The 12,500-nt window shown below is 51.6% G+C and overlaps 1 protein-coding gene across 1 annotated transcript in view; it reads left to right on the forward strand.

Moving 5' to 3' along the window:
• The first annotated feature begins 7,587 nt into the window (after positions 1-7,587).
• The window catches only part of LOC127000118 (protein tiptop-like), a 57,889-nt gene continuing 52,976 nt past the window's right edge, over positions 7,588-12,500 (forward strand). Inside the window, exons 1-2 of the mRNA XM_050863538.1 lie at positions 7,588-7,680; positions 7,909-8,016. Of these exons, the coding sequence (XP_050719495.1) occupies positions 7,588-7,680; positions 7,909-8,016 (201 nt within the window). The remainder of the gene's footprint in view (positions 7,681-7,908; positions 8,017-12,500) is intronic.

The following is a 12,500-nucleotide window of genomic DNA, read 5'->3' on the forward strand; positions in this document are numbered from 1 at the left end:
CGTCACCTCCCCTAGTGTTGGTGTCACCTGCGAGGACGTTACGGGTCGAGAAAATTATTCCAACATTAATAAAACAATCATACCCACCCCTCCCTCCCCTACCCCTTCCCCCTTCTTTCTCCATTTCCTCACTCTTCATATGGGTACTCCTCCCTCCCTCCCACACCTCCCCTTTCCTTCTCCACTTCCTCACTTTTCATATGTCTCCTCCTCCCTCCCTCCCATATCTCCCCTCCTCATCTTCCGTCTTCCTCACCCTCCTCCCCATAGCCTCCCTTCACCCCCCCTCACCCCCCTCCTATCTCTCCCCACTGTCACCTCTCACGCCACACGAGTAAATAACTTAGATTAGTCATGAGGGGCCAAAGTGATGTGTCAGGCCGGTGTCTGTGTGCACCTGGCGTGTCACTCATACAACACACACACACACACACACACACACACACACACACACACACACTCCGCCTAGCTACGTACGTCACTGTTTTCCTCGACTTTTCAGCTGTTGGAGGATAGTCGTGAGTGAGTGAGCCTTTAGAGAGAGAGAGAGAGAGAGAGAGAGAGAGAGGGTGTGGTGGCAGGCGTTATCAGCAGACTCCACACAGATCACGAACGCCACGCAGCTGCCCTCCCTTCCCTCCACTTCCCTCCCTCTCTCCCCCACTTCCCTCTCTCCCTCCCTACCCCGACTCTTCTTCTCTTCCTCTCTCCCTTTCTCTCTCTCTCCGTTATCAGGGCTGTGTCGGGGGAGGTGGGTGTGGGTGGTGGAGGTGGAGGGAAAGGGATGGGGAGAACACGTGGCAAGGGAGGGAAGTGGAGGGAAGGGAGGGAGGTTGGGGGAGTGGGTGGCAGTAGTAGTAGAAGTAGAGGTCTGAATTCGATTAAAAGCTTTAGATGTGTGTGTGTGTGTGTGTGTGTGTGTGTGTGTGTGTGTGTGTGTGTGTGTGTGTGTGTGTGTGTGTGTGTGTGTGTGTGTGTGTGTGTGTGTGTGTGTGTTTCTCTCTCTCTCTCTCTCTCTCTCTCTCTCTCTCTCTCTCTCTCTCTCTCTCTCTCTCTCTCTCTCTCTCTCTCTCTCTCTCCCCTTTTTTATTTCACTTTCCTTTTTCTCACTTTATTCTGTTTTTTATTTTTCACTTTTCTTCCTCTCCTTCGTTCCTTCCAGACCATATGTTTTCTACCTTTTTACTCATGTCCCCCTTTCTATTCCTCCTTTTCCGTTTCTCCTATCCTTCCCTCCCTCTACCCACCTCCCCTACTTCTACGAGACCCTCCCCATCCCCAGCCTTCCCCTCCCCCTTCCGTCCCCTCTAGACTGTTTACAGCTAGCATGACAAACTTGGGCAACTAACGACACTAATATCCCTGTGTGGCATGTTTATGATTTCCTGCGAACACTGATAGTTGTGCAATAAATCAAGAGCCAAACTTATGATGCTTATTGCGGGCGTCATGGAGGGGAGGATAGGGCAAGGGAGGGGGCCGGCGCGAGGGGAGGAGAGGGGAATCGAAGGGGCGACCGGAGAGGGAAGAGGGAATGGAAGGGGAGGAAGGCATAACAGGAAAGGAAAGGGAGTGAGTGCGCGGCCGTGGAGTGTACGACGGAGGGTCTGGTGATGGAGGGGAATGGAGGGATCAGAGGGAAGCGCCGGAGGGGGTGGACAGGCCGGCGTGGGAGGGGGATAAAGAATGACGAATGACGGACAGGAGTAGGATGCGGAAGAGGGATGGCGGAGGGTGGCGGGCAGGACCCAACACCCATCTCTCCTTCCCTTCTCCTGCTATTTACCTTTTTTCCTCTCCCAGGAGGCCACACACGTCAGCAGAGACAGGACGGACGCAGACTGTGACATTCAAATTACCAGCCGCCTCGCCTCCCCTTCCCTCCCACCCTCCCCTTCCCCTCCTTTACGCACGTCATTCTCTACAGTTCCATTAGTTGCATATATATATATATATATATATATATATATATATATATATATATATATATATATATATATATATATATATATATATATATATATGCAGACAGACAGACAGACGTAGTGCGCTATATCTATGTGTCTGTTTAGGGTCATCGAATGTGCCCCAACACCCACTCACACACCCTCAAGGCTGGTGAGCGCCGCGTCCACAGCTGGGCAGGAGCTCTGCGCCTCTTCGCCCTAATTACTCACGCTGTACAGGTGTGCGTCACGGTGACAACCTGTAATCATTCACATATGCGTACAAACACTACTTAAGGCATGAATACAAATTGACACACGTGCGCACACATCCACTCTCTCCCCCACACACGCACCCTTCAACACACACACAGGCACAAGCAGGCGGGGTGCGACAGACAGGTGCCTACAAAGCCGCCCCGGAGCGTCAGGTTTATTAGATGAGCCTCACTTTTATTTGGAGGAATCACGCGGCGTGGTAATAGAGACTGACATGAAAATAATAATTCTTGGCTGGTTACCTCCATAATGCCCGCCAGGCCGCCCTACAATGGCCTCCCGAAGCGCCGCTCACGCTCAGGAGAACACGGACTCCCTCGCTCTCCCCTCAGCCTTATCTTCCCTTGACCGCCCTCTCGCCCCCTGTTCTCCCTTTTCTTCGTCCTCCTTCCTTTTCTTCTTCCCTTTTCCTCTTCATTTCGTCAGATCATTGTCCGCTCTTTCTTTCTATACGAATAATACATAAATATTATTTTATTTTGTATGCATGATTTTTCTTTCTACCTTATTCAAGATTTTGACCGTGATTGTGTATTTATTCTCTCTCTCTCTCTCTCTCTCTCTCTCTCTCTCTCTCTCTCTCTCTCTCTCTCTCTCTCTCTCTCTCTCTCTCTCTCTCTCTCTCTCTCTCTCTCTCTCTCTCTCTCTCTCTCTCTCTCTCTCTCTCTCTCTCATCTATCTGGCATTCTTTGTTTTTCGGCATCTCAGTGTGTGTGTGTGTGTGTGTGTGTGTGTGTGTGTGTGTGTGTGTGTGTGTGTGTGTGTGTGTGTGTGTGTGTGTGTGACGTATGTGCATCATATAAAGTAACTTGGATTAGGCAGTTCAAGGTCACGGTGCGGCGATGCATACAAGAATGACCACGCCCAAGGACACACACACACACACACACACACACACACACACACACACACACACACACACACACACATCTTTCGTCACGTCAGGCCCTTCCGCCACCTATGTTCGGAAGGCACTCACCAAGCGCCCTTTGCCCCCCCCCCTCTCCACCCCCCGTACGCCGCACGGACGAAGGCCACTGTGAGGAGGATGACTGGCGTGATTTATGCCTCATTGTTCCCCGCCTGGTGTCATAAGTGAGTTACGGCGTCAGTTAGCCAGTGACGTTTTACTGCTCGCCTCCTTCTCCCCCTCCTCCACCTCTTTCTCCTCCTCCTTCTCCTTTCATTTCTCCTCTCATCTTCTGTCACCTCTTCCTACGTTCCATCCTCGTCTTCTTCCTCCTCGCATCACCTGTCTGCCTCTCATCTCCCTCCTCCTCCGTGCCGCCCCTCCCGTCCTGCGTGTATACAGCTCCCAGTTTCCCCTGTCACCCCACAACACCATTGTCGCCTTCACCGCTGTCACCACCACCACCAACACCACAATCGCCACCACCACCACTACATACACCGCTATCATCACCAACATCATCGTCTCCTACACATCAACTGTATATGGTTACCAATAATTACCATACGAAATCAAAACAAAATATATATATATATATATATATATATATATATATATATATATATATATATATATATATATATATATATATATATATATATATATATAGGGTCATCGACGGGTGGTACGAACGACCTGAATCAGCACTCTATGTAAAACGAGGACACGGCCCGGCGGGCGGTGTCAGTGACGCCTTGGGTGTGGCCTGTCCTGGCCGGGCGTGTGGTGTGGTCAAGCGCTTGATTACTTACTTACCTGTACCTGCTGGAGCCGTGCTGGAAAATAAGATCCAGTGGATTCTAACTTTTCTTGATGCTTTTTTCTTATGTTTAGCATTTTTTTGCAACATGAGTTGTATCCGTGGAGTTAAGAAAATTTGTATTTCATCTGGTGACCCCTCAAAAAAGTCTAAGTCTCGGCTACTCGTAGTGCAGGAAATATAAATGGCTTTTAGTCCCCCATAACAACGGTCCGCCGTGACCACCACACCTGCGTCTGTCCCTGGCTGGCCGCTGTCCACCACCACCGCCACCTGAGGCCGCCGGGGAGGGCCGAGGAAGGGGAGTGTCGGGGAAGAGGAGCGAAAAGGAACATAGGAGAATAGAAAGGAGAGAGAGGGGTGGAGAAAGTGTTGGAGTGAGTAGATGGAGAGAAGGAGGGGCGAGGGGGAACTAGGAGACGCGGAGAGAGTGATGGAGTGGGAGGAAGTTAAGAGGCGTGGAGAGAGTGATGGAGAGAGAGAGAGAGAGAGAGAGAGAGAGAGAGAGAGAGAGAGAGAGAGAAAGGAGGGAGGGAAAGTGAAGGTTGGAGATCTTTAGAGAAAGGTGAACGAGGACATAGAGAAGACAGACGGACAGACGCAGCCCGACAAGCAGACGTGAACACTGACAAAGAAAAAAGGAAGTGAGGCGGAGGGAAGAAAGAGAGAGAAGAGCCAGAGGGATGAAGTCAGTTGCATTTTTTCCCGTAATTCTTCGTCTTCGACCATAATTTTTCCTTCCTGAGCTTATGAGTCACTCTTATGTAATAGTTTCCCCTCTCTGCTCTCTCTCTCGCACCCTCTCTGCCTCCTCTCCCATTCCCCTCTGTCCTAACATTTAATCCTCTTCATCCTTCTTTAAATAGCCGGAGTTCCCTTTCATCTCCTCCCTTCTCATTTTCCCCGTGGCTTCCCACTTTCTCTTGCTCGGGGTCCCCTTGCTCGCTCCCCACCGCCCTCACTTCCCTCACTTCCTCATCAGTTTTCCCCTCTCACTACCCCGATTATCACTCATTACTGCCTTCTGTTTATATCCCACTCATCGCAGTTTTTCTCCCTCCGCTGTGCTCTCATTCCCCTTAAAACCCATATTCTCTTATTCCCTCTCTTTACCATTCTCGTTTCTCCTCTGCGACTCTTTTAGTTTCCCTTCCACGCCTCTCCGCCCCCTCCCCACGCCTCCGCCGCCCCCCGTGTCCCCTCCCCGCGCCAGGACTGTCTGTTCCCGTTTTCTGTTGGGCCGTGACATGTGTCTGTCAGCCTCAGGCCCTAGCGGGAGAAGTGCCTCGCTTGCCGCGCTTTTTACCAACCTTTTCTTTAGCTTTCGTGGTGTTGTCTGCAGGGCTCAGGCGGCGTCATTATTCAGCCGAACCCTTGCCCAGCCGACGACATAGGCCTGAGAGGTGAATGAGGCCTCTTGAAAGCGTTGGAAGGGCAGCTTTTCCACCCTGGCCAGGCTGAGAGGGCGGCCTGAGAGAGAAAACGGAGGCGCCCTACACACACCAAGTAATCCAGAAAAAGACGGGTCATTTTGGGACGGGCGTGCGGGCTTACCCTCGCCGGACATGTGTCTGTCAACCTCAGATCGCTCGGATGGTGGACGGAGCTTTTCTGAACGTAAACATTTTAGGTCTAAGCAAAAGCTCGCTCCTCCTTTTCCTTTTTCAACTATTTCACCAATCAGCGCCTCACACACACACACGCCAAGGGAGGCAGGAGAGGAAGCTGACACGAGAGAGTGAGAGAGGGAGAGTGAGGAAGAAAATAAAAAAAGCGGCCGAGACAAAGAGGGAACTGGCATTACATAATTAACCCATTCCCTGAGAACTTTGCGAGTATTGATTGTTGGACGAGGTGGTGAGGGCGACGAGGGGCCTTGTCTTATGTCCGCGACCAGCCGCCCTCAGGAGCTTATCGTACGGCGGCGCGGCGGTGGTGGTGGTGAGGGAGGGGATGACTGGTAGTGGTAGTGGGGGGAAGATGATTGGTAGTTGTGGTAGTGGTGATGACTGGTGATAGTGTTGCTATTGTTGGTGGTGATTGTGGTGATTGGAAGGTGAATTGTTGTGGTGGAAGGAATGGCTAGTGCTGAGCGGGACTGGGAGGGGGTTGACTAACAGTGTATGGGGAGATTTAATTGTGTAGAAAGTATTGGGGGGGGACTATCAGTGGTGGAGGGGGGACTTTCAGTGGTGGAGGGGGGACTATCAGTGGTGGAGGGGGGACTTTCAGTGGTGGAGGGGGGACTTGAAGAACTGTTAGAGAGGGATCTGCACCGTTGGAGGATACTTAATGTGTTCTCGAGTCAACGTGTGTGTGTGTGTGTGTGTGTGTGTGTGTGTGTGTGTGTGTGTGTGTGTGTGTGTGTGTGTGTGTGTGTGTGTGTGTGTGTGTGTGTGTAAAACAATCAGTCCTAATGAAGAACACAAGACCTGTAATCGGTGTCTCTGAGTGGCGGTTGTTCCCTCGGAATGAGACTAAAAAAAAGGGCGATGAAAAATGATGACAAAAAATAGTTTTAAGCAAATTATGGTGGAGACTCAAGGAGGAGAGAGAAAAAAACAATGATACTCAATTTACAAAGAGGAGAACTAGAGAGAGAGAGAGAGAGAGAGAGAGAGAGAGAGGCCAGTACCTGTTAATTGTTCAGGTGCTGTTTGAGACGTAATTAGCGGTTCAGTCCCCGTCTACTCGCCACTTACCTAGATTTCCTATTACCTTGTAGCTGCTTGACAATAATCATGTGAGGCTGGAAACTCCCCTCACAACCCCATTAGACGAGGCCATTACCTGAGGAACTGTACATAATCTTAATTGTAACTGATGAAGACAAATCCCGCGGCGACCATTCTTAAAAGTCTCCGTGTGTAAGGCTTTCTTAGTTAACTGATACCAAAAAAAGGGAACAGTAGAGGAACATGTGTGTGTGTGTGTGTGTGTGTGTGTGTGTGTGTGTGTGTGTGTGTGTGTGTGTGTGTGTGTGTGTGTGTGTGTGTGTGTGTCCAGTCTGTTATCGCCGACAAGACTCGTTCTCGTATCAGTCAGTGCGTCCTTTTGTGGCCTTTGTTTCTGACGCCTCATTCATAACTGTCACTAAGAGCATCATCTCCAGCACGAGAAAAGCTGTTATCACGCTGCTTTCTGGGTGTGGGCGATGGTGTGGGTGTGGGTGTGAGTGGGCGGGGGAGCTTCAGAGGCATTCCCATAAGCTCATCCCACCCATTGCTCTCTTTCTCTCTCTCTTCCTGAGCTCGTTTACTTATTTGTGTTTGTTTTCTCGCTGTTTATCGAGAGATCTCCTCATGCTCCTAATTTCAGGCTCTTCCCCCTGGCAGCTCTTCCCGCTTTATAATAAACCTTCTCTGCTGCAGTTCTCTCTCCTCTCCCTCTCCCTCTTTTGCCCTTCCCTCCGCGTCACGAGCTTCTCCTCCTTTCATCATTCAAAGCCTCCTCCTCCCCCTCCCCCTCCTCGCCCCTACGCCCCCTCCTTCTCACAGTTCTTGCATCCCTTCACCCTCGCCCCGGCCCCCCTCGCCCTTCGCCCTGTGTCCCCGGCATATAATCACAGAGAGACGCGGCCCCAAACGGTAGGAACAAAAGGAAGAGGAAAACGCACTGTGCCGCGTGGACTGATGACACTCCTGGGCATGTCAGGCCCGGCCCTCACGACCCGCCTGACACGACCCCCCGCCTTCCTCGCCGCCCCTCTCCCCTACCTACTCCAAGTGCCTCGCCCCGTGCTCGCCCCCTTCCTTGTCTCCCTGCCTACTTTTCTCCCTTCCTCGGTGTCACCCCTGCCCTGTCCCCCCTACCTGCCTCCCTCTGGCTCTCTAACTCCCTCTGTATTTTCCTCTTTCCCTCCCTAATTCACTGCCACTACCCTCATTTCTACTACTACTTCCACCAACACAAGTATGACCCCTTTCTCCCCTCCCTCCCCCCCATCGCCATAGCCCCGCCGCACCGCCGTCATCCTCGTGCATTTCGAGAACACCGAGATTACTAAGACCAGACTGACATTTAGAGGACGAGGGGGACGCGCCCGCCTCCTCGCCGCCGGGGTGGACTGCACGAGATTATAAGCCGCGTTGGTGACTGGCAAGGCGGCGGCAAGGGGGGGACAGGGGAGGGTCAGGGAGGGTCAGGAGATGTCGGCTCAGCTCAGGCCTCACCCTCACGCCAGAGCACAAAGCCAATGAAGGTAAATAAGACGTAGGAAAAAAGGGAGAGGAATGAAAGTGGAAGTTTTGCTCTTTTTCTTATCTATCTCAGCAATAATAAAAATAATAATAAAAATAATAATAATAAGTATAATAATAATGAGCCTCACAGGTGTGCTAGTGTCCTTTTACTTCACCCCTATACTTCCGGACACCTGGACCAACGGAGCCAGGTGAACCACGCAGGGAGCGGAGCAAGCAGTCCCTCAGCCGGTCGCCCAGTCAGTCCGTCGCTCCGTCAGTTAGTCAGCGCGTCCGTCAGTCAGCGAGCGAGTCACAAAGTAGACATAATGACGCAAGGCACATTTTTCCGAGACAGCGCCATGAATATCCGGGGTTAGGCGAGTGCTCAGGCCGCAGAAAGACACGAGGAGCGTTATTTTCTGCGTCTGCCTTTGTCTGCCGGCGTCCATCAGTCTGTCTGTCGTGTGTCTGTTTGCCTTTCAGTCTGTCTCTTGTCCTCCTGTCTTCCTGCCTGCCTGTCTGTCTGTCTGTCTGTCTCGTCTCTCTGCATTCCGCCACCTCCACATCTTTTCCTGTTCTCGGTTTTCTTTCTTCACTTGAGGAATTATTCTCAGGTGTGGTGCGTCTGTGTTGCTGTAATTCTTCTTCTCTCATTCCGACATCTCTCTTTTTTTCTTCTCTTCTTTTGTCTTTCTCCATCTACCTCACCTCATCATTACCACTGTCTTCTTTTAACTTCTGCCTTCATTTTTTTTCTACCTCGTTATCCTACCACTCGTTTCTCTTCCTCCGTTTTCTCCTTTTTCTCAGGTTTCTCTCTCTGTATATTCTTGCCTTATTTCATTTCCTGTTTCACTTCCTCTTCCTTCTCTTTCTACATCTCGCATTCGTCTCCTTCCTCACTCCTCCTCCTGTTTCTGTTGTTGTCGTTTCTCTTCTATTTCTCTCTCACGCTCCCCGTATTCCTGTCTTCTGTCAACCTCTTTCCCTCCCTTTCCTCCACCTGCCTTCGTTTCATCTCCTTCCCTACATCTTCTTCTCCTTCTCCTTTTATTTCACTTCCTTGTTCTGTATATTCGCCAAGATCATGTGGACAGCCATCATTCTTCACCCTCGTCCTGCCCTTCGCCTCACGTTCGTTACGCGGCCTCTAAACACCCTTTCTCCCTCATCATTATCCATCGCCGTCCCCTTTCCCTCGCCTCTTCCATCATAACATTGGGACTTCTTTTAACTTCACTCCTCCTCGCTTTCATCAACCTTCCTCCTTCTCCCCTTCCCTCGTTCTTCACTCCATCCTCTTGCTTCCCTCGCCCGCCCGTCTCAGCTTCCGAATGTCTTCACCTCCTACTCCTCTTCCTCCTCCTCGTCTTTCCTTCCTTACCTCCTACCTCGTGGTGCACTGATTTGCTCTGTGTCTGTCTGTATGTTTGTGTGTATGTCTGTATTTCTCTCTCTCTCTCTCTCTCTCTCTCTCTCTCTCTCTCTCTCTCTCTCTCTCTCTCTCTCTCTCTCTCTCTCTCTCTCTCTCTCTCTCTCTCTCTCTCTCTCTCAAGCATCAGTACCTCCACCACCTAAGTCCTGCCACCAAAGAGACCTTATTTAGCCTGCAGGTCGAGACAAAATCCGAAGAGAGAGAGAGCAGGGCATGTCACGGACCAGCCCGGGTTGAAGTCTACACCTGACAACTCGAGAGACGCGTTGGGTCTACAAGAAGACGAACTCTGGAAGGGACCAAGGAGGAGGAGGAGGAGGAGGAGGAGGAGGAGGAGGAGGAGGAGGAGGAGGAGGAAGAGGAGGAGGTGGTGGAGGGCGGACTGGGGACACACGAGGGACTAGCAGGCAGGACAGGACAGGACGAGGGTAAGAAAAGGTGTGGATGGGAGGAGAGAAAGAGAAAAAGAGATCGAGAAGGAGAAGGAGGATGGGAGGTAGTGATAGGAAGAGGAGGAGGAGGAGGAGGGTGGCGTTAGGTAAGATGGGATGATGGGAAGGACGGATACGAGAAAGAAGGGAGGGAGGGATGAAGGGAAGCCGGCGAGTGATGGGAAAGGAGGGACTGAAGCGAATGGAGACGATGCACTGGAATGGTACGACGTGGGTATTGGGGCTCGTGAGTGATGGGAAGGGGGGGAGGGGGATGAGAGAGAGAGAGAGAGAGAGAGAGAGAGAGAGAGAGAGAGAGAGAGAGAGAGAGAGAGAGAGAGAGAGAGAGAGAGAGAGAGAGAGAGAGAGACATATAGATAGGTGAAGAAAAGAGAACATAGAAGAATCACTCAGATGACTTACAAATGAAAGCCGATCAAGTCCTTTGACGGAAAGCTGAAGGTTGCGAAGAGGATGCAAGTTGCTGGGCAGACAGACACACCCAGACAGTCTGAACGCCTTCCATGCCGGGGTATAATTTCCTACCGTTGCATTTTTAGTGGTGGAGATAGTAATGAGGTGGGAAAGTGGGTAGATTGGTCAGGGGGTCCAGGAAGGGGTGTGTGGAGGGGCAGGGTAATGAGGGGAAGGGGGGAGGTGGCAGGTGGTTTTCCCTCCGTCCGTCTCGTTGGTGGTGTCGCCGCGGGGGAAGACGCTTAGCCGCCGGCGGTCATGTGCATTAAAACTCCGCATTATTGTAACAAAGACCCGCTTGCCTTACTAATACCCGCGCCTCGTTGTTCATTTTGGGGGGTGAGTGTGCGCTTTGCTCACGGCCATGCCATCTTTTTTTATTTTTGTTCTTACTTGTGTATGAAATGTGGTATAGGTGTGTCCTTTTGCTCTTACCATTTTTACTCTGAGGTCAAGTTTTCAATATTAATTTAGAAATGTGTGTAGTAAATCACCATTTTAATTTGTCACACGTCTTCTTAATAACTTGTGTGTGTTAACGAAATTAATATTATATTGTTTCCATTGTGAAATATTTTCCTCTATGTTATTTTTCCTGCTCATTATTCTTAATTAACGTGCTTTTTTTTTTCTTTCGCAGGTAAGTGTGGCGGCGAATGGCTCCTGAGCGTGCCTGAGCGGGCGGGCCCTGGTCGGCCGGGCACCGTCCTTATAATCAGCAGAATATAGTCAGTGTGATGTCCATTCTGTATTCCGCCGCCGCGTCCCCAACATTCCTCGGTGGTTGTTTTTTCTCGCTTCATCGCTGGTGCTGACGGGGATCCACGGGGGCTGGTGGCGGGGTGGGGCAAAGGGGGCTGGGCAGCGATGGAGGTATTCTTGGTCCCGTGCAGGGCGGCACGGAGGCCTGGCCGGTGCCCTTGCTGCATGAGCGTCCCCTGCATGACTCGTGCGTGCTGGGCCGCGGTCTCGCTCGTACTCATCAACATGCATAATCGGTGAATCCCTTAGCTATCGGCGCATGAAATTACAGCTGCCACCGGGAGGGCGGGCGAGCAGGCATCTCCGCGCCCCGCACCGCCGCCGGCCTGTTAACAAGGCGCCCCACACTTGTCTCTGTCACCGCCCTCTTCCTCGCTCTTAGTCGCCAAGGTCGTGCTGATTTCTCGTTTCGTCGCCGTCCTGTGAGGATGACAGACCGAAACTCAACCATCGCTGAATTAAATTCAGCTGAAAGTTTCGCTTCCTCAAGGTGAATTGTCTGTATCGTAACATATTGAAAAAAACCGTGGCTGGTACAAACGTTGCTGGGACTAGGAGGAAAAAATCTTGATTCTGCAATTTCATGGTTAAGATTGGAAAGCGGGAGTTGCCTGTTGCTGCCGTGTCACCTACAATCGTGACCCGCCCCCGCCCCCCAACACCTGCTTCTGCCGGCTGCCACTACGGAAATTAGCTTCTCCTCCTGTCTCCCGAGGCCACAGCGACATTATCTCGGCCGCACGGAGGCTGGCACCTTCACCTGAGCCGCCGCGGGGCCGCTGAGTGACGGCCGGGAGCCTCTTGTTAGTCTTGATGTAGCGCGGCGGTGCTGCGGCCCGTCGCTCACGTCGCAAAAACCAAGCCATCCATGTGCCTTTGTGTGTACATGTGTGCACTTTTTTTCTCTGTCTTCTCTCTTCCCCATTGTGTTTTCTCTGTGTAATGGAATTTGTCAGGTTTTTGCTTCGTTCAACGATGACATTTAATGTTGTGTGTGTGGTCCTTTACCGCGCCGCGACGGGGGGGAAGTGACCACGCCCTGCACCCCAGCCAGCCCCTTCTTCCCCAGGCCGCCAATCCACACAATCTTATCTCCCCCCATTCATCTCTCACCACAGTCACCTTTCCCATCCCCTACACTAATCCCTTCCCAAACCCTCCCGTTACCACTCCTCACCGCGGCCTCCCAGCACCACACCTCCCCTGCAGTAGCTCTCCCCGTTGCCACTTCTCCCTCCACCCCTCTCCCCCATGTTCTT

Source organism: Eriocheir sinensis, chromosome 17 (genome assembly GCF_024679095.1).
Source record: "Eriocheir sinensis breed Jianghai 21 chromosome 17, ASM2467909v1, whole genome shotgun sequence".
Lineage (NCBI taxonomy): Eukaryota > Metazoa > Arthropoda > Malacostraca > Decapoda > Varunidae > Eriocheir > Eriocheir sinensis.